This window comes from Calonectris borealis, chromosome 37, assembly GCF_964195595.1.
Source record: "Calonectris borealis chromosome 37, bCalBor7.hap1.2, whole genome shotgun sequence".
Taxonomy (NCBI): Eukaryota; Metazoa; Chordata; class Aves; order Procellariiformes; family Procellariidae; genus Calonectris; species Calonectris borealis.
Genome location: NC_134348.1, coordinates 526,936 through 550,996, shown reverse-complemented (window position 1 = coordinate 550,996; position 24,061 = coordinate 526,936). Strand labels below are relative to the sequence as shown.

Below are 24,061 nucleotides of genomic sequence, written 5' to 3'. Positions count from 1 at the left end.
TCCCCATCCCTGTCTCCGTCCCTGTCCCCATCCCACACTCTCCCAGTCCCCATCTCCCCATCCCTGTCCCTGTCCCCATCCTGTCCCCGTCCCCATCCCATGGTCTCGCAATCCCCGTCCCTGTCCCCATCCCTCTGCCATGCTGTCCCCATCCCTGTCCCCATCCCTGTTCCCTCCATCCCTGTCCCCATCCCTGTCCCCATCCCTGTCCCCGTCCTCATCCCTGTCCCTGTGCCATCCTGTCTCTGTCCGTCCCATGCTCTCCCCATCCCTGTCCCCGACCCTGTCCCGTCCCTGTCCCCATCCATGTCCCTGTCTCCATCCTGTCCCTACCTTGTCCCCGTCCCGTCCCCATCCCCATTCCTGTCCCTATCGGATCCCTGTCCCTGTCCCCATCCGTGTCCCCATCCCCGTCCCTGTCCCCATCCCTGTCCCTGTCCCCATCCCTATGCTGCCGCTGTCCCTGTCCCCGTCCCCGTCCCATCCCCATCCCTGGCCTCATCCCTGTGCCACGCTGTGCCATTTTGTCCCCGTCCCTGTCCCGTTCCTGTCCCCATCGCCATCCCGTCCCTGTCCCCATCCGTGTCCCCATCTCCATCCCGTCCCTATCTTGTCCTCAACCCGTCCGCGTCCCTATCCTGTCCCTGCTCTCATCCCCATCCCCGTCTCTGTCCCTGTCCCCATCCCTGTCCCCATTCCCATCCCTGTCCCCATCCCGTCCCTGTCCCCGTCTCTGCCCCTGTCCCCGTCTCTGTCCCTGTCCCCATCCCGTCCCCATCCCCATCTCGTCCCGTCCCCATCCCCGTCCCTCTCCCCGTCCCCATCCCGTCCCCATCCCGTCCCCATCCCCGTCCCTCTCCCCGCCCCCATCCCCATCCCGTCCCCATCCCCATCCCGCTCCCCATCCCCATCCCGTCCCCCCCGTCCCTCTCCCCGTCCCCATCCCGTCCCCATCCCGTCCCCATCCCCGTCCCTCTCCCCGTCCCCATCCCGTCCCGTCCCCGTCCCCATCCCGTCCCGTCCCCATCCCCGTCCCGCTCCCCATCCCTCTCCCCATCCCCATCCCCATCCCGTCCCCATCCCCATCCCGCTCCCCATCCCCATCCCGTCCCGTCCCCGTCCCGTCCCCGTCCCCATCCCCGTCCCCGTCCCCGTCCCCGTCCCTCTCCCCGTCCCCCCCGTCCCCCCCGCCCCCCGTCCCCCGGTCCCCCGGGCTCACCGACGCGGAAGCCGGAGCCGGTGAGGGTGTCGGCGCTGTGCCCGTTCTCCCCGATGAGGGTCATGTTGGAGCCGGGCTGGCAGGAGTCCCGGCACAGCCCCTTCAGGCAGGTCCGCCGGCAGATCAGGGGGGCGAAGACCACCTTGAACCGCTCCCGCGCCACCGCCGCCCCCCCGCCGCCGCCCCCCAGCGCCGCCACCGCCCCCAGCAGCACCCACACCCCCCCCCACCGCCCCATGGCGCCCGGGGGGGGGGGAGCCCCTCCTCCCCTCCCCCACCGGTGGGACCACCCCCCCCCCCCGCCCCTGGTTTCGGGGGGCACGAGGGGTCAGGGCAAAGCGGGGGCGAGGGCGAGGGGCCGGGGTCTCCCCCCTGGGGGGGGGCGGGTGGGGTGTCCACGGGCCGGGGTCTCCCCCCTGGGGGTGGGGGGAGGGGTCCCGCAGGCCGGGGTCCCCGCCGGGTTGGAGTTTTGGGGGGGTGGGGGGGGGTCCCGGCGGCCGCCTGGGCTCTCCCGTCGGCCTGGGAAGGCGGAAAGGCCGGGATCCGTCTGGAAAAGGGGGGGGGGTGGGGGATGGGGGGGGCCCGCTGGAGCGGGGGAGGGTGGGCGGGGAGCCGGGACGCCTCTGGGTCCTCTCCAGGAATTGGGGGGGGGGTGGGGGGGTGGGGGGAGGGGAGGAACCCGGATGCCCGCGGCCTCGGCCCGGCGTGGGGAAAGGCGGCGGGGGGGGGGGGAGGGGGCCCGGGGGGGGGGAGGGAGTCCCCTGAGGGGAGGAGGGGTACCCCGGGGGGGGGGGGGGGAGGGGTACCCCGGGGGGGGAGGGAGCCCGGGAGGGGGGAGGGAGCCCCCTGAGGGGGGGAGGGGGCCCACACACACACACAGGGGTCCCCCCCGCGGGGGGAGGGGTCGCCCCAGACCCTCGGGGGGGGAGGGGCCCCCCCGCGCCCCGGGGTCCCCCCGCGCGGCGCAGGCACGAGGCGGGGGCGGGGGGGCGTCAGGAGTTTATTTGGTGACGTCCGCGCCCCTCCCCCACCCACCCCCACCCCCCCCCCGGCTTCGTCAGCGGTAACGGGCGGGGGGAGGGGCGGCCCCCCCTTCCAGTGTATAATCAGCCCCTCCCCCCGGGGGCGGGACTTCCTGGGGGTTACCCCCGATGGGGGCGGGGCTTCCTGTTTTGGCTCGCTTATGGGGGCAGGACTTCCTGTTTTGCCCCAGATGGGGGCGGGACTTCCTGTTTTGGCCCGCTGATGGGGGCGGGACTTCCTGTTTTTCTCCCCAATGGGGGCAGGACTTCCTGTTTTGGCCCGCTGATGGGGGCGGGACTTCCTGTTTTTCCCCCCAATGAGGGCAAGACTTCCTGGTTTGGCCCACAGATAGGAGCAGAACTTCCTGGTTTTACCCCCATGGGGGCGGGACTTCCTGTTTTCCCCCCACTGAGGGGACAGAACTTCCTGTTTTTCCCCAATAGGGGCGGGACTTCCCATTTTCCCTCACTAATAGGGGCGGGACTTCCTGCCGTAGACGTGTCCCCACCCTGGCGCAGGCGGGACTTCCTGTAATGCCCTTTGCTTTGACCTATGGAGTGCCTGAGTGGGCGGGACTTCCTCTGGTGCCAGCTGTCTGTCACATCCCGGAGGAGGCGGGGCATCCCTGCAGAGGCGGGACTTCCTGCGTCGCCCCCACCCCACCCCGCCCGTCCATCACGGGGAGGCGGGAGCATCGTCGTCCCTCATTGGTCGTTGAAGGGGTCGCGGGGGCGGGGCCAGGGGTCGCCGGGGGGCGGGTCCCGCCGGGGTCCCGCCGAGACGAAGCTCCAGGGGTCGATGCGGGGGCGCAGGGGGGAGGGGCGGGGCCGCGCCGCGGGGCCGGGGGGGCCGGGGGAGCCGGGGGGGCGCGGGGACGGGGGGCTGGGCAGCGCCGCGCCTGGGGGGCGGGGGGGGGCGTCAGGGGGGCCCCACGGCCCCCCCGAGCCCCGTAACTGCCCCACGGCCCCCCAAAACTGCCCCACGGCCCCCCCGAGCCCCATCATTGCCCCCCAGCCCCCCCCAAACTGCCCCACGGCCCCCCCAAAACTGCCCCACGGCCCCCCCGAGCCCTGTAACTGCCCCATGGCCCCCCCAAACTGCCCCACGGCCCCCCCGAGCCCCGTAACTGCCCCACGGCCCCCCCAAAACTGCCCCACGGCCCCCTCGAGCCCTGTAACTGCCCCATGGCCCCCCCAAACTGCCCCACGGCCCCCCCAAACTGCCCCACGGCTCCCCCGAGCCCTGTAACTGCCCCATGGCCCCCCCAAACTGCCCCACGGCCCCCCCGAGCCCCGTAACTGCCCCACGGCCCCCCAAAACTGCCCCACAGCCCCCCCCAAACTGCCCCACGGCCCCCCCGAGCCCCATCATTGCCCCCCAGCCCCCCCCAAACTGCCCCACAGCCCCCCCCAAACTGCCCCATGGAGACCCCCAAACTGCCCCACAGCCCCCCCAAACTGCCCCACAGCCCCCCCGAGCCCCATCATTGCCCCCCAGCCCCCCCAAACTGCCCCCCAGCCCCCCCAAACTGCCCCACAGCCCCCCCAAACTGCCCCACAGCCTCCCCAAGCCCCATAACTACCCCATGGCCCCCCCAAACTGCCCCCCCAGCCCCCCCCAAACTGCCCCACGGCCCCCCCGAACCCCATCACTGCCCCATAGCCCCCCCATAACGGCCCCCCGACCCCTGGACCTGCCCCATAGAGCTCCAGAGCCGCCCCACAGGCCCCCCAGCTGCCCCATAACCGCCCCACAGACCCCCCCCAAACCGCCCCACTTACCCCACCCGGGGGTCCCAGCACCCGGGCTCAGCTCACGGGGTCTCCGGGCACCCAAGGGCGACGGCTGCAGCACCAGCTCGGGGGTCCCGGGGGTCCGGGCACGGCTCAGCTCAGGGGTCCCGGGGGTCCGGGCTCCCCCTTGCTCGGGGGTCCCGGGGGTCCGGGGCCAATTCAGCTCCAGGGTCCCAGGGGTCTGGGCTCGCCCCTGCTCGGGGGTCCCGGGGGTCCGGGCCCGGCCTGGGTCTGGGGTCCCCGGGGTCCGGACTCGGCTCGGCTCGGGGGTCCCAGGCGTCCGGGCCTGGCTTGGCTCAGGGGACCCGGGGGTCCCGGGCGAGCTCAGCTCCGGGGACCCGGGGGTCCGGGCCCGGCTTGGCTCGGGGGTCCCAGGCGAGCTCAGCTCCGGGGACCCGGGGGTCCGGGCCCGCCCCGTCTCGGGGGTGCCGGGCGTGCGGGCGGGCCGGCGGGGGGAGAGGCGGAGGAGGCCGGGGGAGGGCGGGGGGCTGCGGGGGGTCTCGGCGGGGGACAGGTCGCGGCCCAGCCCCAGGGACGCCAGCAGGGCCGAGCCGCGCAGCAGCGCCCGGCGGAGCAGCCGCGGGGTCCCCCCCCGCTCCCCTCGGCCTTCCTCGGGCTCGGGGGTCCCGGCCTCGCCTGTGGGAGACGGGGGGGGGGGGGTCGTGAGCTGGGGCGGGACCCCCGGGGACCCCCCGGGACCCCCCCGGGACTCACCGTTGGGGGCCGCGTCCCCCGGGCTGAGCTCGTCGGCGTCCAGGTACCAGGTGGTCTCCTCCGGCCGCAGCCTGCGCCTGCGGGGGGGACCCAGGCGTTTCGGGGGGACCCAGGGGTGCGGGTGGGGGGCGGGACCCCCCAGGAACCCCCCAACCCCCCCCCGGTCCAGCACCCACCTGCCGTTGGGGGCGCTGCCCTTCCCCCCGCGTCGCTCCGGCCCCCCGAGCCCCCGCGGCGGCGGCTCCTCCTCCTCCTCCGGCTCCACTGGGGGTAGGGGGGTGATGTCATCCCCGGGGTGGCGTGACATCACACCCGACGCAGCGCGACGTCAGTGCGAAACAGTGATGTCACACCCCACCCACCAATCCCAGCTGGGTTGGTGATGTCATTTCCTGCCCCTTGTCTTCCCGCTTGGTTGCGACATCGCTTCTTCCACCAGCCAAGTGATGATGTCATACGTCAGCAGTGATGACATCACCGCCCAGGCCTCCCCACCAAGCTAGGGCTCTGACATCACCTCCCGCAAAGTCTGACATCGCTAACGACACCTCCCTGATTGGCCGCCTCCCCCCACCCCCCGCGGTGATGTCACTCACGCTGGATGGCGCGCAGGCGGGGGAAGGGGGGCGACCCCCCCCCCGGCCCCTCCTGGGGGTCGCGGCTCCGGGGGTCCCCCCCCGGCGCGGCCTGGACCGTCAGGCGGTGCTTGAAATCTGGGGGGGGGGCAAGAGGTCAGACCCCCCAAAACCCCCCAGCCCCAACTGCCCCCCCAAAGCCCCCGGCCCCCCTCAGCCCCCCCAAAGCCCTTGGCCCCCCCAACTCCCCCAAAGCCCCCAGCCTCCCCCAGCCCCCCCAGCCCCCTCAAAGCCCCCAGCCCCCCTCAGCCCCTCCCAGCCCCCTCAAAGCCCCCAACCCCCCCCAACCCCCCCAGCCCCCCCAAAGACCCCGGCCCCCCTCAGCCCCTCCCAGCCCCCTCAAAGCCCCAGCCCCCCCCAACCCCCCAAAGCCCCCAACCCCCCCAACACCCCCCGGCCCCCTCAAAGCCCCCAGCCCCCCTCAGCCCCTCCCAGCCCCCTCAAAGCCCCAGCCCCCCCTCAGCCCCCCCAAAGCCCCCAACCCCCCCAGCCCCCCCAAAGACCCCAGCCTCCCTCAGCCCCTCCCAGCCCCCCCAAAGCCCCCGGCCCCCCTCAGTCCCTCCCAGCCCCCCCAAAGCCCCCGGCCCCCCCAACCCCCCCCAGCCCCCCCAAAGCCCCCCCCTACCCTGTGGCATGCCGATGTGGTCGGCGGGCCGGCGGGGCCGGCGGAAGGGGGGTCGCCGTCGTTTGGGGGCCGGGGGGGGCCGGGGGGGTCCCCGTAACATGAGGCTGAGCTCCCGCTCCAGCACCTCCAGCTCCCGCCGCGCCACCGCCGCCTCCCGCTGCCGCAGCGCCTCGGCCTGGCACCGCTGCGCCCGCGACGCCCGCGCCACCGCCTCCTCCCGGCTCCGCAGCTCCTGGGGGGGACACGGGGGGGGACACGGGGGGACACGGACCAGCCGTGAGCAGCACAGGGGCAGGATCGGGCTCACGCTGTGGGGTTTGGGGGGCACTTGGGGGTCCCAAGGGGGTCCTAGGTGGTCTGAGGAGGTCTGAGGGGGTCCCAAGGGGGTCCTAAAGGGTCTGAGGGGGTCCCAAGGGGGTCCTAGGTGTCCCGGGGGGCGTCCTAAAGGGTCTGAGGGGGTCCCAAGGGGGTCCTAGGTGTCCCGGGGGGGGTCCTAAGGGGTCTGAGGGGGTCCCAGGGGGGTCCCAGAGTGTCCTAGGTGTCCCAAGAGGGTCTGAAGGGATCTGAGGATGTCCCACGGGGGTCCCAAGGGGGTCCCAAGGGCTCCTAGGTGTCCCAGGAGGGTCCCAGATGTCCCTGGGGGGTCCCAGGGGGATCTGAGGGGATCCCAAGGGGGTCCCAGGGCATCCCAGGGGGGTCCCAGGGGCTCCTAGGTGTCCCAGGAGAGTCCTAAGGGATCTCGGGATGTCCCACGGGGGTCCCAAGGGGGTCCCAGGGGCTCCTAGGTGTCCCAGGAGGGTCCTAAGGGATCTCGGGATGTCCCACGGGGGTCCCAAGGGGGTCCCAGGGGCTCCTAGGTGTCCCAGGAGGGTCTTAAGGGGTCTGAGGGGGTCCCAAGAGGGTCCCAGGGTGTCCTAGGTGACCCACGAGGGTCCTAAGGGATCTGGGGGTGTCGCAAGGGGGTCCCAGGGGCTCCTAGGTGTCCCAGGGGGGTCCCAGATGTCCCTAGGGGTCCCAGGGGGTCCCAGGCATCCCCAGAGGTGGGCAGGAGTCTCAAGGGGGTCCCAGGGTATCCCAGGGTGTACCAGGAGGACCCAGAAGGATCTAGGGGTGTGCCAAGGGGTCCCCAGTTGTCTGAGGTGGGTCCCAGTTATTCAGGTGGAGCCTTAGGGGGTCCCAGAGAGGGTCTCAGGTGTTTGGGGGGGTCCTAGGGAGTCTCTTGATGTCCCAGGGGTCCCAGGAGAGTCCCAGGGAGTCCCTCGATGTCCCAGGGGGGCCCAGGAGGGTCTCAGGTATTTGGGGGGGTCCCAGGGAGTCCCTCGATGTCCCAGGGGGTCCCAGGAGGGTCTCAGGTATTTGGGGGGGTCCCAGGGAGTCCCTCGATGTCCCAGGGGTCCCAGGAGAGTCCCAGGGAGTCCCTCGATGTCCCAGGGGGGCCCAGGAGGGTCTCAGTATTTGGGGGGGTCCCAGGGAGTCCCTCGATGTCCCAGGGGGTCCCAGGGGGTCCCAGGAGGGTCTCAGGTATTTGGGGGGGTCCCAGGGAGTCCCTCGATGTCCCAGGGGTCCCAGGAGAGTCCCAGGGAGTCCCTCAATGTCCCAGGGGGGCCCAGGAGGGTCTCAGGTATTTGGGGGGGTCCCAGGGAGTCCCTTGATGTCCCACGGGATCCCAGGAGGGTCTCAGGTGTTTGGGGGGGTCCCAGGAGACTTATAGGTGTTTGGGGAGGGTCCCGGGGGTCCCCAGGGGGGGTGGCACCTTCTCCCGCGCCCGCAGCTCGTCGAAGAGCCCCTGGATCTCGCGGCGCCAGCTCTCCTGCAGGGAGTGGAAGGACTCGGGGGGCCCCAGCCCCCCCGGCTCCAGCCCCGACAGCCGCCGCAGGATGGCCCCGAAGCCCGGCCGCCGGTGGGGGTCCTGCTCCCAGCAGGCTGCGGGGGGAGCCAGGTGTCCGGGGGGGGCTGCCGGGGGACCCTGGCATCCCCCCTCTGACCCAGGGGGTCCCACTGGGGACCCAGGAGTCTGGGCACCCCCCAACTGCCCCCCCACCCAGGAACCCAGAGCTCCCGGCACCCTGCATCGCCCACAGACGCCCCCCCCCACCCAGGGACCCAGGCGTCCGGGCACCCCCCACCCAGGAACCCAGGCATCCGGGTGCCCCCCAGCCCCAAAAAGGACCCAGGGGTCCGGGTGCCCCCCAACTCTCCCCCCCAAGGACCCAAGCATCTGGGCACCCCCCACCCCAGGGACCCAGGCGGCTGGGCACCCCCAGACCCCCCAACCCAGGGACCCAGGGATCCGGGTGCACTCCAACCCCCCCTACCCACAGACCCAGGCATCCGGGTGCCCCCCAGCCCCAAAAAGGACCCAGGGGTCCAGGTGCCCCCCAACTCTCCCCCCCAAGGCCCCAAGCATCTGGGTGTCCCCCAACCCCACAAAAGACCCAGGCATCCGAGTGCCCCCCAAGTATCCGGGTACCCCACGAAGAACCCAGCCCCCCAGCCCCCCCGCAGCCCCCCGCAGCCCCCCAGCCCCCCCAGACCTGCCATCAGCTGGGCGAAGGGCTGGGGGCAGGTGGAGGGGATGGGCAGCGTCAGCTTGTTGACGGCCACCCCGTAGGCCACCGCTAGCCCGTCGATGCCCCGGTACGGCACCTCCCCCGTCAGCAGCTCCCACAGCAGCACCCCGTAACTGGGGGGGGGGGGTGTCAGACCCCAGACCCGCTCTGACACCCCCCAAAACCCCCAGGGACCCAGGCGTTTGGGTGCTCTGCAATCCCCCACCCAGGGACCCAGGTGTCCAGGCACTCCAGGACCCCCAGGGACCCAGGCATCCGGGCACCCCAGGACCCCCCCACCCAGGGACCCAGGCATCCGGGCACCCCAGGACCCCCAGGGACCCAGGCGTCCGGGCACCCCAGGACCCCCCCACCCAGGGACCCAGGCATCCAGGCACCCCAGGACCCCCAGGGACCCAGGCATCCGGGCACCCCAGGACCCCCCCACCCAGGGACCCAGGCATCCGGGCACCCCAGGACCCCCCCACCCAGGGACCCAGGCATCCGGGCACCCCAGGACCCCCCCACCCACGGACCCAGGCATCCGGGCACCCCAGGACCCCCCCACCCACGGACCCAGGCATCCGGGCACCCCAGGACCCCCAGGGACCCAGGCATCCGGGCACCCCCAAACCCCCCCACCCATGGACCCAGGCGTCCGGGCACCCCAGGACTCAGGGGAGGGGGTCCCCATCTTTCCCCAGAGCCCCCAGGACATCCAGGCACCCTCCAACCCCCCCAATCCATGACCCAGGAATCTGGGTGCTCTCCAAGCCCCCCACCCATGAACCCAGGGATCTGGGTGCCCTCCAAGCCCCCCACCCATGGACCCAGGGATCTGGGTGCCCTCCAAGCCCCCCACCCATGACCCAGGGATCCGGGTGCCCTCCAAGCCCCCCACCCATGGACCCAGGGATCCGGGTGCCCTCCGATGCCCCCACCCATGGACCCAGGGATCCGGGTGCCCTCCGATGCCCCCACCCATGACCCAGGGATCCGGGTGCCCTCCAAGCCCCCCACCCATGACCCAGGGATCCGGGTGCCCTCCAAGCCCCCCACCCATGGACCCAGGGATCCGGGTGCCCTCCAAGCCCCCCACCCATGACCCAGGGATCCGGGTGCCCTCCAAGCCCCCCACCCATGGACCCAGGGATTCGGGCACCCCAACCCCCCCCCCCAGGCCTCGGGACGGGGTGCCCCCCCCCGTGCGGCACCTCCAGACGTCGCTGCCCTTGGAGAAGGTGGAGGCCTTGATGACCTCGGGCGCCATCCAGGCGTAGGTGCCGGCCGCGCTCATCTTCGTCGTGCGCTGCCACTCCCGGGCGAGGCCGAAGTCGGTGATCTTCAGCGTCTTCCCGCTGACGTCGTCCCCCTCCACCGGCTGCGCCAGCAGCACTGGGGGGGGCGGGTCAGGGGGCCCCGCTGTCCGGGACCCCCCCACCCTGGGGACCCCGCTGTCCGGGACCCCCCCCCCCGGTGTTTGGGACCCCCCTACCCCAGGGACCCTGGCGTCCAGGACCCCCCCACCCTGGGGATCTCAGCATTTGGGACCCCCCACCCTGGGGACCCCGGTGTCTGGGACCCCCCCACCCTGGGGACCCGGTGTCTGGGATCCCCCCCACCCTGGGGATCTCAGCATTTGGGACCCCCCACCCTGGGAATCTCAGCAATTGGGACCCCCCACCCTGGGGACCCCGGTGTCTGGGATCCCCCCCACCCTGGGGATCTCAGCAATTGGGACCCCCCACCCTGGGGACCCCGGTGTCTGGGACCCCCCCACCCTGGGGACCTCAGTGTCCAGGACCCCCCCCCCACCCTGGGGACCTTGGCATTTGGGACCCCCCACCCTGGGGACCCCAGCCCCTGCCCCACTGCACACAGCACCCATGGGTGCCCCATCACCCCAACGCACGGTGCATCCCCCACCCCCTGCACCCCCCGCCCCCCCTCCCATTGCACACAGCACCCATGGGTGCCCCCCAGCTCACCCAGCACCCACGGGTGCCCCCCCATCGCACCCAGCACCCACGGGTACCCCCCCCCCATCGCACCCAGCACCCACGGGTGCCCCCCCCATCACACCCAGCACCCATGGGTGCCCCCCCAGCTCACCCAGCACCCACGGGTGCCCCTCCCATCGCACCCAGCACCCACGAGTACCCCCCCCCATCGCACCCAGCACCCACGGGTGCCCTCCCATCGCACCCAGCACCCACGGGTGCTCCCCCCCATCGCACCCAGCACCCACGGGTGCCCCCCAGCTCACCCAGCACCCACGGGTACCCCCCCCATCGCACCCAGCACCCACGGGTGCTCCCCCCCATCGCACCCAGCACCCACGGGTGCCCCCCCCCATCGCACCCAGCACCCACGGGTGCCCCCCCCATCGCACCCAGCACCCACGGGTGCTCCCCCCCATCGCACCCAGCACCCACGGGTGCCCCCCCCATCGCACCCAGCACCCACGGGTGCCCCCCCAGCTCACCGTTGCTGGACTTGAGGTCGCGATGGATGAGGGGGACGGGGGTCCCGGCGTGCAGGTACCGCATCCCCCGCGCCACCTGCCGCGCCCAGTCCAGGAGGACGGCGGGGGGCACCCTGCGCCCCGCCAGCGCCCGCGACAAGGGCCCCCCCGCCGCGAACTCCATCACCAGGCAGAGGTGGGGGGGTTCCAGGCAGACGGCGCGAAGGGCCACCACGTTGGGGTGACGGAGCCGGGCGTAAAGCCGGGCCTCCCGCCTCAGACTGGCCGCCCCCGCCGCCCCCGCGTCCCCCCGCGCCGCCTTCACCGCCACCACCTGCCCCCGCCAGGTCCCCCGGAAGACCCTGCCGAAGCCCCCCGCCCCGATCACCTCCTCCAGCCGCAGCTCCCCGAAAGCCGCCCGCGCCGGACCCCCCCCCGGGGGGGAGGGGGACCGGGATCCTCCCGGGGAGGGGGGGGAAGGGGAGCGGGACCCCCCCGGGGGGGATGGGGAAGGGGAGCGGGACCCCCCTAGGAAAGGGGGGGAAGGGGAGCGGGACCCTTCTGGGGAGGGGGGGGAAGGGGAGCGGGAGCCCCCCAGGAAAGGGGGGGAAGGGGAGCGGGACCCCGCTGGGGGGGATGGGGTGGGGGACACCCGGCCCCACTCCATGGGGTGCTCCCCCACCCCGCCCCGGCTCCCCGGTGATGGGGTTGGGGGGGGGGCTGGGGGTCCTATGGGTGCCTGGGGGGTCCTATGGGTACTCAGGGGGGCCCTGTGGGTGCCTTGGGGGGTCCTGGGGGTGCCTTGGGGGGTCCTGGGGGTGCTCAGGGGGGCCCTGGGGGTGCTCAGGGGGGCCCTGTGGGTGCCTCGGGGGGGTCCTACGGGGCTCAGGGGGACCCCATGGGGGCCCTATAGCTCCTAGGGGTCACCAGGGACCCTATAGGTGCTGCCTGTAGGGTCTGACAGCTCCTGGGGGTCCCGCTGGGGCACCGGGGGGCCTATGGGGGTCTATGGGTGCCTGTGGGGGCCTATGGGGGTCTACGGGTGCCTATGGGGACCTATGGGGGTCTACGGGTGCCTATGGGGACCTATGGCTCCTGGAGGTCACTGGCTGTCCCCATGGGTCCCTCTACCTTACCTGAGTCTCTGTGGGCTCCTATAGCTGCTGTAGGTCCCTTATAGGCTGCCACGGTCCCTGCGTGTCCCTATGGATCCCTACAGCCTCTATGGGTCCCTGATGGTCCCAATTGCTTCTGTAGCTCCCTGCAAACCCTATAGGTTTCTCCCGTCCCTACAGGTCCCTGCGGATTTCTGTAGTTTCCATGGGTTCCGGGGGGTCCCTATAGTCTCTGTAGGCTCCTGGGGGTCCCTATATGTCTGTGGGGATCCCTATGGTCTCTGTAGGTCCCTGGGGGTTCTTATGGTCTCTATGTGTTCCTGGGGATCCCTATAGTCCCTGGGGGACCCTGGGGATCCCTATAGGTCCCTGGGGGTCTCTATGGGTCCCTGGGGGTCCCTATAGGTCCCTGGGGGTCGCTATGGTCTCTATGGGTCCCTGGGGATCCCTATAGGTCCGCGGGGGTCCCTATGGTCTTTATGAGTCCCTGGGGATCCCTATAGGTCCCTGGGTGTCCCTATGGTCTCTGTAGGTCCCTGGGAGTCCCTATAGGTCCCTGGGGGTCCCTATGGGTCCCTGGGGGGCCCTACAGCCCCTCCCGGCCGCCACAAGCCCCTATGGGCCCCCCGGGTCCCTCCGCGCCCGCCCCCGGTCCCCTCCACCCCCCCCGTCCCCTCCGCTCCCCCCCCCCGCTCCCCTCCCGTCCCCCGGGGCCCCCCCTCCGCCCCCGTCCCGTCCCCGCCTGGTCCCCGCCGGTGCCTCCCGTGTCCCGGGGGGGGGAAGGAAGCGGCGTCTGGCGGCGGCGTCCCCCGGGGTGGTGCTGGGGAGGGGGTGGGGGGGGGAAAAGGGGGGCGGCCCGGACGGCTGTGGGTTCCCCGGGGTTCGGCGGCGGTTCCCCCCCCGGCCCGGCCCGGCCCGCGCTGGCTGGAGGCGGCACCGGGAAGGCGGAGCCGGGACATTGTCACCGGGACAAAGGAAAAGGAACCAGGGCCGGACGGGGCGGGCCCGGGGCTGGGCTGGGGGGACCGGACGCACGGGCCCTCGGGGCGGAGGGGGGGGGGTGGCGGCAACCGGACCCCCGGGACCGTTCGGGGACCCCCGGGACCGCTCGGGGGGCGCCGGGACCGGGCTGGGGGGTGGCGAGAGAGGGGGGAGCTGAGGCCCGGTGGCCCGGGGCCTACCCCGAGGCCTAGGCCCGCGGTGGGGCGGCGAGGCCTGCGGGGCGGAGCGGGGCTGGCGGGGGGGGGGCCCGGATGGGGGGGTGCCCCCCCGTGGGCGGGGCCGGGGTCCCCCTGTGGGTGGGGCCGTGGGTGGGGCCGTGGGTGGGGCCGAGGTCCCTCCCCCCCCGTTAAAGGCCGCGGGGGGACCCCAGCGTCCGGCCCCGCCCACTCCCCCCTCGCTGCGCGCATGCGCGGAGCCCCCCCTCCCCGGCCGGCGCGGCGCGTTGTGCGCAGGCGCGGCGGGATGGGCGGGGCAGCCCCCTCTCGGCGCTGCTCTCAGGGCGCATGCGCAGAGGCGCTTCCGGTCCGGGAAGGCGCGGCTACCGATGCCTGCGCGCGCGCCCCCCTCTAGTGCGCATGCTCAGGGCGGGGCGGGAGGGGGCGTGTCCGCTCGTACGCATGCGCTCTGCGCTCACGGCGAGGCGCGCGGCGGTAGTGCGCATGCGCTAGGCGTGTGGGGGCGTATCCCTCCGAGCGCATGCGCGCTACGCAACTATGGGCCCGCGCGGCGCTAGCGCGCATGCTCCAACAGGAGGGGGCGTGTCGCTCGCTCAGCCCCTCCTACCCCCCCGCCCACTCGGCGCTCCTGCGCATGCTCCTGCGTCGCGCATGCGTTCGGAGGGTGGTCGCACGCGTGACGTCAGACGCGCGCCCCGGAAGCGCTGCCGAGCGTTTCCGGCGCGGACCCGGAAGCGGCGGCGGCCGCCGGCGGAGCGGGGTGGCGGGGCCGCCCATGGCCGCGGGGCGGGGACGGCGGCGGCGGCGGCGGCGGGGGGGCGGTGGCGGGAGCAGCGATGGGGTCGCAGGCGCTGCAGGTGCTGCGGCAGGGCGTGTGGGCCTCGCTGACGGGCGGCTGGTTCCTGGACCCGCACCAGAGCGCCTTCGCCAACTGCTTCCACCTCTACGCCTGGCTCTTCCTGCTGGGGCTGCCGCTCGTCCTCTACACGGTGAGCCGGGGGGTCCTGGGGGGGGTCCCGGGGGCTGCGGGGGGTCCCAGGGCGGTCCTGGGGGGTCTCTGGGGGCCGAGAGGGGTCCTGGGGGGCCCCGGGAGGGGGCTGGGGTCCGGGAGGGGGCCCGGGTGGGGTCTTGGGGTGTTGGAGGAGGCCTGAGGGGGCCTCTTGGGTCTCTGGGCGCCGAGAGGGGTCCTGGGGGGCCCCGGGAGCGGGGCTGGGGTCCGGGAGGGGGCCCGGGTAGGGTCCTGGGGTGTTGGAAGAGGCCTGAGGGGGTCTCTGGGGGCCCAGGAGGGTCCTGGGGGGCTCCGGGAAGGTTCTGGGGTCCGGGAGGGGGCCCGGGTAGGGTCCTGGGGTGTTGGAAGAGGCCTGAGGGGGTCTCTGGGGGCCCAGGAGGGTCCTGGGGGCCGGGAGGGGTCCTGGGGGGGTCTTTGAGGGCCGGGAGGGGTCCTGGGTGACCCCGGGAGTGGTTCTAGGGTCCAGGAGGGGGCCCGGGTGGCGTCCTGGGAGGTCCTGGGTTCTGGGAGGGGGCCCGAGGGGGGCCGGGAGGGGTCTCTGGTGCATGCTGGGGGCTGGGAAGGGGCCCAGGGGTGTCCTGGGGGGGTCCCTGGGGTGCAGGAGCAGTCCTGGGGGCTGGGAGGGAGCCTGCAGGGGACCAGGAGGGGCTCAGGGGGGTCTTAAGAGCCGGGAGGGGGGCGAGGGGTGGTTCTAGGGGGTTCTGGGGGCCAGGAGGAGTCGCAGGGGGTCCTGGGGGGAGTCCTGAAGGCCGGAGGAGGGTCTGAGAAGGGTCCCGGAAAGCTTGGGGGTGGTTTAGGGGCTGGGGGGGCTCCCGGGGGGTCTTTGGGGTGTCCTGGGGGTGGCACCTGACACCCCCCCCCCCCCAGGCGCTGCCCCCCAGCCCGGGGGTGGGGGCCCTGTACTGCGGGCTGGTGGCCGCCTTCTTCGCGGCGGTGAAGACAGTGAACTACCGGCTGCACGCCATGTTCGACCGGGGGGCCGAGCCCGAGGGGGACCCCGAGGGGGGCGGCGAGGGGGGGGCGGCCGCCCTGCTGCGGCCCCGCACGCCTGAGGAGGGGGAGAGCCCCCCGAGGTGAGTGGGGGGGGGGTCGGCTGCTGTTTGGGGGGGCTGTGGGGGCTTTCAGGGGGGACGTGGGAGTGGGTGGGAGCTCCTGGGGGGCTGTGATAAGTCCTGGGGGGGCAGGAGAGCCGTGTGATGGGTTCTGGGAGGGAGGGCTTGGGGAGGTGGGGGGGCGTGGAAGGTCCCCAATAGGCTGGGGGATGGTCCCAGGGGCTGGGGGGTCGCGGGGGGTGTGGGCAGGGCCATCGGGGGGGTCTGTGGGGCAACCGGGGGGTTTTCTGGGGCTGGGGGGGGGCACCCTGTGGGTCTGTGGGTGCTCCAGGGTGGAAGGGGGGGTGCAGGGGGTCCCCTCGTGCCCCCCCACCCGCTGACAGCCCCCCGCAGGCCCCCCGGGGGGGGGGTGGAGCTGACGGTGTTCCGACGGCCGGGCTCGACCCCCCCCGTGCGCTGCAGCTCCCAGCACTCGCTCTGCGGCTTCAACCAGCTCTCGGTAAGTGGGGGGGGGGGCGCGGGGGGGGGGCGTTCTCTGCAGCGGGGGGGTCCCCGTGTCCCCCCATAACCCACCTGTCCCCCCCCAGGAGCTGCTGCCTCACCTGGAGAACAGCGGAGCGGCCAAGGGTGGGTGTCACCGCGTCACCGTCGCCCCCCCAGCCCCCCCACGGCCCTGAGACCCCCACCCCCGTGTCCCCCCACCCCAAGGCGTGTGTCCCCCCCCCAGATATCCGCCAGCTGGTGCGGGAGCAGGGCAGCAACAACGTCATCGTCACCGCGGCCGACCGCGACCGCCTGTGCCGCGGCCCCCCCGCCGCCACCGGTGGGTCTGGGGGGGCACGGGGCGCTGGGGGGGGGCACGGGGCGCTGGGGGGGGGGCAGCCCGGATGCCGGGGTCCCCCCTGACCCTCTTCCCCCCCTCCCCAGCCACGGGGAGCCCCTCGGCAGCCGGCGCGGAGGAGGGGGTCCCGGCCGGCAGCCCCCCCCCGTCCCCCCCCCGGCGCGGGGGCTCGTCGGAGAGCGGGCTGAGCGGGGGGGGGCCGGGGCGCGGGACCCCCAGCAGCCAGCGCACGGCCTCCACCCGCCTGGACAGCCCCGGGGCCCCCCCGGCAGGCAGCGACACCGACCCCCCCTCCGAGACCGAGCCCCCCCCGAGGGCTGGGGGGGGCCGGGGGGGGTCCTCGGGGGGCTCCAGCCTCAGCCTGGCTTCCAGCCACCGCCCCCCCTCTTGCTCTTCCTCCTCCTCCTCCTCTTCCTCCTCCTCCAGCCTCTCGGCTGACTCCCCCCCCCGCCGCCCCCCCGGCCCCCCTCGCCGCCCCCCCCGCCCCCACCCAGCCCCTCTGGCCAAGGCCGACCTGGAGGCCCCCCCTGAGGGGGGCGGGGGGGAGGCGGACGGGGGGCCCCCCCCAGAGGGTGACCGGCCAGGGGAGACCCCCAACGTAGGAGGTGAGTGGGGCGGGGGGGGGCTAGCCCCATAGCGGGGGGGTCCAAGGGGGGAACCAGCCCCATAGCGGGAAGATTTGGGGTGCAGCCCCGTGGGGGGGGGTCCAAGGAGGGAATCAGCCCCATAGTGAGAAGATTTGGGGGTCCCAGTTCTTTGGGGGGGGTCCAAGGAGGGAAGCAGCCCCATAGTGGGAAGATTTGGGGGGTCAACCCCACAGCAGGGGGGCTGGGGGGGTTCCAGCCCTGTAGCCAAGGTGTTCTGGGGGGGGGGGGGCCCAGCCCCATAATTGGGGGGTCCTGGACGGCTGGGGGGGGGGTGCAGCCCCACAGTGAGAAGATTTGGGGTGACCTTCCCCATAACTGGGTTGTCCGGGACATTTTGGGGGGGTCCAGTCCCATAGCGGGAGGACTCGGGGTGCCCAGCCCCGTAGCTGGGGGAGTCCTGGAGGCGGGGGGGGGCGGGGGGCTGTGGCCGCCCCCCCAACCCCTGTCGTCCCCCCCCCAACGCCAGCCCTGGGGGGGCAGCGGGGGGCCCCCCCCGGCCAGGCCACCCGCCGCCGCCACCACGCCGGCTCCAACCCCACGCCGCCCTCCTCCGCCATGGGCTCCCCCCCCAGGTGAGCCCCCCAATCTTCCTCTACCCCCCCCCCCCCCGCCTGCCCGGCCCCCTCCTGAGCCCCCCTCTCCCCCCCCCCCCAGGCTGCCCGAGCCCCCCCGGGGCCGCCCGGCCCCCCCGGGGCGGGCGCTGACGCTGCCGGCGGCGCTGCAGCTGGCGGGGGCCCTGCTGCTGCCCCGGGGGGCCCTGCACGAGGCGGCCGCCTTCGACGACACCTCCGAGGGCGCCGTCCACTACTTCTACGACGAGAGCGGTGAGACGCGGACCCCCCCGGAGCCCCCAGACCCCCCCCGGAGCCCCCAGACCCCCCCTGGAGCCCCCAAACCCCCCCGGAGCCCCTAAACCCCTTCTCGCTCCCCGCAGGCGTCCGGCGTTCCTACACCTTCGGGGCGGCGGGGGGCGGCTACGAGAACCCCGTGGGGCAGCAGAGCGGGGCCGAGCCCCCGGCCGGCGGCACATGGTGAGCGGGGGGCTCTGGTGGTGGTGAGGGGGGAGATTTGGGGTGTCCTGGTTCCATAGCAGTGGGGTTTGGGGTGTCCTGATTCCATAGCGGGGGGGTTTGGGGGGGTTTGGGGGGGCCCCTGCCCTGTGGCTGGGAGTTTTGAGGTGTCTCGGGTCTGTAGAAAGAGCTTTGGGGTGTCCTTGGTGCCATAACTGGGGCGTTGGGGTGTCCTAGACCTCCAGTGAGAGATTTGGGGGGGTCCTGGTGCCATATCCAAGAGATTTGAGGTGTCTCAGGTTTGTGGCGAGAGACTTGGGGCGTCCCTGATGCCATAATTGGGGGGTTTGGGGTGTGCCAGTCCTGTAGCAAGAAATTTGGGGTGCCCCTGGCTCCATAACTGGGGAATTTGGGGTGCCGCAGCCCTGTAGCAAGAGATTTGGAGTGTTCCTGGTTTCACGTCCAGGGGATTTGGGGTGTCTCAGGCCTGTAGCGAAACATTTGGGGTGTCCCTGGCCCCTTAACTGGGGGATTTGGGGTGCCCCAATCCTGAAGCAGGAGATTTGGGGTGTTTCTGGTTCCATATTCAGGAAATTTCGGGTGTCTCAGGCCTGTAGCGAGAGATTTGGGGTGTCCCTTACCCCGTAATTGGAGAATTTGGGGTGTCTCAAGTCTGTAGTAAGAAATTCGGGGTGTTCTTGGCTTCGTAAATGGGGGGTTTGTGCTGTCCCAGCCTTGCAGTGGGATATTTGGGGTGTCCCTGGCCCCATAACTGGGGGGTTGGGGTGCCCCAGCCCTGTAGCAGGAGGTTTGGGGGGTCCTGGCCTGATAGCTGTGGGGTTTGAGGGGTCCTGGCCCGATAGCTGAGAGATTTGGGGTGCCCCAGCCCCATAATGGGGGGGTTTGGGGGGGTCTTACCTCCATAGCTGGGGGTTTGGGGTCTTCCAGCCCTGTAGTGGGAGATCTGGGGGGGTCTGGACCCCCATTTGGGGGGTTCAGGGTGTCCTGGTCCCATAGTTGAGGGCTTTGGGGTTCCCAGCCCCACAGCAGGGGGGTTTGGGGGTTCCTGCCCCCCCTCACACCCTGTCCCCCCCCTCCCCAGGGACCGTCACTCGCCCTCCTCCAGCGTCACCTCGGCGGAGGCGGCCGAGGGTCCCCCCCGTCCCCCGGGGGGGCTGCCGCTGCGCCGGGGGCCCCTCGAGGTGCCCGAGGTGAGTGGGGGGCACGCGGGGGGGGGACAGGGGACACGGGGGGGGGGGACGCGGAGATGAAGATATGGGGGGGGGACGCATCTGTCCCTCGCAGAGCAGCTGGGGGGGGTGTAAGGCGGCTACGGGGGGGCTTGGGGTCCAGGGGGGTGCCAGGGGACCGGTGTCACCCCCTACCCCCCCTCAGCTGGAGCTGCTGGAGCCCCCCCGGGAGCCGGCGGGGTCCCGGCCCCCCCCCCGCCGCGCCTACCGCTGCCGGGTGCTGCCGGGGCGCTGGGTGCGCCTGCGCTACGACCGCCTGGCCCTGCTGGCCCTGCTCGACCGGTGAGCGGTGCCGGGGGGGCCGGGACCCCCCCGGGACCCCCCAGCCCCTCTGTGACACTGGGGGGTGACCCCAAACCCCCCCCCGACCCTTCAGTGTCCTGGGAACGATCCTGAGGGCCCTGTGGGTTTGGGGACATCCCTGAGACCCCCCCCCCGACCCCAGGGACGTCCCCAAACCACCACCCCCACCTTAGGGACATCCCTGAGACCCCCCTGGCTCCAGGGACGTCCCCAAACCACCACCCCCACCTTAGGGACATCCCTGAGACCCCCCCTGACCCCAGGGACTTCCCCAAACCGCCCCCCCCCACCTTAGGGACATCCCTGAGACCCCCCCTGACCCCAGGGACGTCCCCAAAGCGCCCCCCCCACCTTACGGACATCCCTGAGACCCCCCCTGACCCCAGGGACGTCCCCAAACCGCCCCCCCCACCTTAGGGACATCCCTGAGACCTCCCCTGACCCCAGGGTTGTCCCCAAACCGCCCCCCCCACCTTAGGGACATCCCTGAGACCCCCCCTGACCCCAGGGACGTCCCCAAACCGCCCCCCCCACCTTAGGGACATCCCTGAGACCTCCCCTGACCCCAGGGATGTCCCCAAACCGCCCCCCCCACCTTAGGGACATCCCTGAGACCCCCCCTGACCCCAGGGACGTCCCCAAACCGCCCCCCCCCACCTTAGGGACATCCCTGAGACCCCCCCTGACCCCAGGGATGTCCCCAAACTGCCCCCCCCACCTTAGGGACATCCCTGAGACCCTCCCTGACCCCAGGGACGTCCCCAAACCGCCCCCCCACCTTAGGGACATCCCTGAGACCCCCCTGGCTCCAGGGACGTCCCCAAACCGCCCCCCCCACCTTAGGGACATCCCTGAGACCCCCCCTGACCCCAGGGATGTCCCCAAACTGCCCCCCCCACTTTAGGGACATCCCTGAGACCCCCCCTGACCCCAGGGATGTCCCCAAACCACCACCTCCACCTTAGGGACATCCCTGAGACCCCCCTGGCTCCAGGGACGTCCCCAAACTGCCCCCCCCACCTTAGGGACATCCCTGAGACCCCCCCTGACCCTAGGGACGTCCCCAAACCACCACCTCCACCTTAGGGACATCCCTGAGACCCCCCTGGCTCCAGGGACGTCCCCAAACCGCCCCCCCCCACCTTAGGGACATCCCTGAGACCCCCCTGGCTCCAGGGACGTCCCCAAGCCCCCCCACGACCCCAGGGACGTCCCCACGTCCCCCAGGGCCATCCCCATCCCACCGGGGTCCCCCATCCACCCCCCCACGCTCGTGGGGGGGCCCCGTACATGTGTGTCCCCCCCCAATCCGTCACCTCGCAGGAACCGCCGGGTGCCGGAGAACGTGCTGGCGGTGGCCCTGGTGGCCCTGGTGGCCTTCCTGGGCTACGGGCTGCTGCTGCGGGGGCTCTTCCGCGACCTCGGCCTCTTCCAGTTCTGCCTCGTCATCGCCGGCTGCCAGTACTCCCTGCTCAAGGTGGGGGGGCAAAGGGGGCCCTGGGGGGGGCAAAAAGGATCCCCAGGGGGTCCCTAGGGGGGCAAAGTGGTCCCTGGGGGAGCAAAGGGGTCCCCAGGGGGACAAAGGGGGTCCCCGGCAGGGGCAAAGGGGTCCTCAGGGGGTCCCTAGGGGGGCAAAGGGGTCCCCGGGGGGAGCAAAGGGGTCCCCGGGGGGGGGCAAAGGGGTCCCCGGGGGACAAAGGGGGTCCCTAGGGGGAGCAAAGTGGTTCCCAGGGGAGCAAAGGGGTCCCCAGGGGGACAAAGGGGGTCCCCGGTGGGGGCAAAGGGGTCCCCAGGGGATCCCTAGGGGGGCAAAGTGGTCCCCGGGGGAGCAGAGGGGTCCTCAGGGGGACAAAGGGGGTCCCCGGGGGGGGCAAAGGGGTCCCCAGGGGGTCCCTAGGGGGGCAAAGAGGGACCCCAGGGGGTCCCCGGGGGGCAAAGGGGTCGCTGGGGGAGCAAAGGGGTCCCTAGGAGGGGAAAAGGGGTCCCCAGGGGGTCCCTGGGGGGGCCACAGGGGGTCCCTGGGGGGGCATAGGAGGTCTGTTGGGGGCTAAAGGGGGTTCCTGGGGGGGGCAAAAGGGACCCCAGGGGGTCCCCGGGGGGGCAAAGGGGTCCCTGGGGGGGCAAAGGGGTCCCTAGGAGGGGAAAAGGGGTCCCCAGGGGGTCCCTGGGGGGGCACAGGGCGTCCCTTGGGGGGTTAAGGGGGTCCCTGGGGGAGGCAAAGGGGGTCCCAGGGGGGCAAAGGGGGTCCCGGGGGGTCAGAGGGGTCCCCGAGAGACTAAAGGGGGTCCATGGGGGCACCCAGGGGGGCAGAGGGGGTCCATGGGGGCACCCAGGGGGCAGAGGGGTCCTGGGGGCGCGTGGGGGGGCACAGGGGTCCCCCCGTCCCCACGGCGTCCCCTCTCCTCCTCCAGAGCGTGCAGCCGGACGCCGCCTCCCCCATGCACGTGAGTGACTGGGGGGCCTATAGGTGCCGTATGGGGCTCGGGGGACGTCTATAGGTGCTCTATAGCTTGTTGGGGGTCCTACACCTGCTATATGGGTTGGGGGGGCCATATACATGCTGTGTCATTTCTGTGGTGTATTTTGATGTGGTATATGACGGTGAGGATTCTATACATATAGTATACGACTTTAAACATATTGCTATAGGTGATGCATAGTATGGGACTGTTGCTATACATACTGCGTAGTGTTAAGAGAGTCTTAATGGCAGTTTTAGGGTGTAGGGCGCTTTATATAAGTTACATTGTAGTGTAGATCAAGCTCTATATGTGCTATACGATTTTAAAAACATCTATATGCATGGTGCATAGTGCTAGGGGGGTGATATGTGGGGATATACGGTCCTGGGGGGGGTCTGTGCACGTGCTGTATGGCGTTAGAGGTGTTCTTATGTGCCACATGGTTCAGACCAGCTATATGTATTTTATAGAATTATAAAGAAGTCTCTATACTTGCTGTGTGGTTCGGGGGGGTTTTCTATATGTGTTGTACATCTCTGAGAGGGGCGTCTCTGTCTGCTATATGGCATTGGGGCGTTCCTATATGAGCTATATGGTTTTGTAGAGTGTCTATATGGGCTGTATGGTCTTGGGGGGGTGCCTATATATGCTGTATGGTGTTGGAGCATTTCTTTATGGGTTATATAGTTTTGCAGAGTGTTTACGTGGGCTGTGCAGTGTTGGGGGGTGCCTATATATGCCATATGGTGTTGGGAGCTCCGTATATGGGCTGTATAGTTTTGTAGAGTGTTTACATGGGCTGTACAATGTGGGGGGGTGCCTATATATGCCATATGGTGTTGGGGGATTCCTATATGGGCTATATAGTTTTGCAGAGTGTTTCCATGGGCTGTACAATGTTGGTGGGTGCCTATATATGCTGTATGGCGTTGGGGGATTCCTATACGGGTTATATAGTTTTGCAGAGTGTTTACGTGGGGTGTGCAGTGTTGGGGGGGCGCCTATGTATGCTGTATGGGTTTGGGGGTCCCTATATGAACTACGTGTTTTTATGGGTAGCGTATACGATCTGTGTTGTTTTGGGGGCCCCAAGGGGGGGTCACCGTGCACATTATACGGCCCACAGGGGTCCCTAAACATGCCGTATGGCCCCGGGGGGGTCCCTCTGCCTGCTGGGGGGGGCAGGGGAGGGTGACAGTGCCCGGGGGGGTCCTGGGGAGGGGGTCCATGCCCCCCCCCCCCCCCCACCCTGCTGACCCCCTCCCCGCAGGGCCACAACCGGCTGATCGCCTACAGCCGCCCCGTCTACTTCTGCCTGGCCTGCGCCCTCATCTGGGGGCTGGACGCCGCCGCCCGCGCCCCCCCCGCGCCCCCCCCGGCCCCCACCCCGCTCTGCGGCCTCCCCCTCCTCACCCCCGCCGCCGCCCGCGCCGCCCGCGACGTCGCCACCGGTGAGAGCGCAGACCCCCCGGGGTGGGGGGGGCTCTGGGGAGATGGGGGGGGCTCTGGGGAGGTGGGGGGGGCTCACTAACACCCCCCCCGGCTAATTTTGGTGCCCCCCCCCCAGTGTTCACCCTCTGCTTCCCCCTGGTTTTCCTGCTGGGGCTGCTGCCCCAGGTCAACACTTGCCTGATGTACCTGCTGGAGCAGGTCGACATGCACGTCTTCGGCGGCACCGGTAGGCTCTTAGAGCCCCCCAAAAAAGGTTTGGGGACCCCCCCCATACCCCGTTTCGGCTCTGGGGGGGGGGTCCTGCTCACCTCCCCCCTCCTCGCAGCCGCCACCAGCCCCCTGGCCGCTCTCTACGGGCTGGCTCGCAGCCTCCTGGTCGCCGCCGCGCTCTACGGCTTCTGCCTGGGGGCCATCCAGGTACGGGGGGGCTCCGGGGGGGTCCCTGATCCGCCCTGGGGGTCTCTGATGTGCCATGGGGTCCCCAGGGGGGCCCTGATCTGCCCTGGGGGGTCTAAGTCTGCACCAGGAGGTCCCTGATCCGCCCTGGGGGTCCCTGACGTGCCGTTGGGTCTCTGGGGGGGGCCCTGATCTGCCCTGGGGGGTCTAAGTCTGCACCGGGGGGTCCCTGATGCGCCCTGGGGGTCCCTGACGTGCCCTCGGGTCTCTGGGGGGGGGGCCCTGATCTGCCCCGGGGGGGTCTAAGTCTGCACCAGGGGGTCC

At 71.7% G+C, this 24,061-nt stretch overlaps 2 protein-coding genes across 3 annotated transcripts in view; one reads left to right on the top strand and one right to left on the bottom strand.

Moving 5' to 3' along the window:
* Positions 1–2,201: 2,201 nt before the first annotated feature.
* On the bottom strand, positions 2,202–11,689 carry MAP3K11 (mitogen-activated protein kinase kinase kinase 11). 2 transcript variants are annotated; one of them, XR_012670626.1, is made up of 11 exons: positions 11,044–11,689; positions 9,773–9,953; positions 8,544–8,692; positions 7,763–7,932; positions 6,010–6,241; positions 5,346–5,462; positions 4,926–5,013; positions 4,750–4,826; positions 4,024–4,671; positions 2,478–3,140; positions 2,202–2,444 (listed from the first exon to the last, which is right to left on the bottom strand). XR_012670626.1 is itself a non-coding variant. In XM_075135222.1 (10 exons), the coding sequence occupies exons 1-10, from the start codon at positions 11,687–11,689 to the stop codon at positions 2,947–2,949; spliced, it is 2,502 nt and encodes an 833-aa protein (XP_074991323.1). In that variant the 3' UTR covers positions 2,202–2,946. The 2 variants fall into 2 exon arrangements, 1 of the variants encoding a protein (XP_074991323.1); XM_075135222.1 differs by having other exon boundaries at positions 2,202–3,140.
* Positions 11,690–13,985: 2,296 nt separating this feature from the next.
* Positions 13,986–24,061, top strand: part of PCNX3 (pecanex 3) — a 33,048-nt gene continuing 22,972 nt past the window's right edge. The window contains 16 exon segments of the mRNA XM_075135220.1: positions 13,986–14,304; positions 15,192–15,397; positions 15,770–15,875; positions 15,964–16,003; positions 16,104–16,199; positions 16,304–16,822; positions 17,331–17,436; positions 17,519–17,688; positions 17,799–17,895; positions 18,977–19,085; positions 19,270–19,406; positions 20,751–20,904; positions 21,839–21,871; positions 23,160–23,340; positions 23,457–23,567; positions 23,667–23,758. Coding sequence (XP_074991321.1) covers positions 14,152–14,304; positions 15,192–15,397; positions 15,770–15,875; positions 15,964–16,003; positions 16,104–16,199; positions 16,304–16,822; positions 17,331–17,436; positions 17,519–17,688; positions 17,799–17,895; positions 18,977–19,085; positions 19,270–19,406; positions 20,751–20,904; positions 21,839–21,871; positions 23,160–23,340; positions 23,457–23,567; positions 23,667–23,758 — 2,310 coding nt within the window. The 5' untranslated portion in view covers positions 13,986–14,151.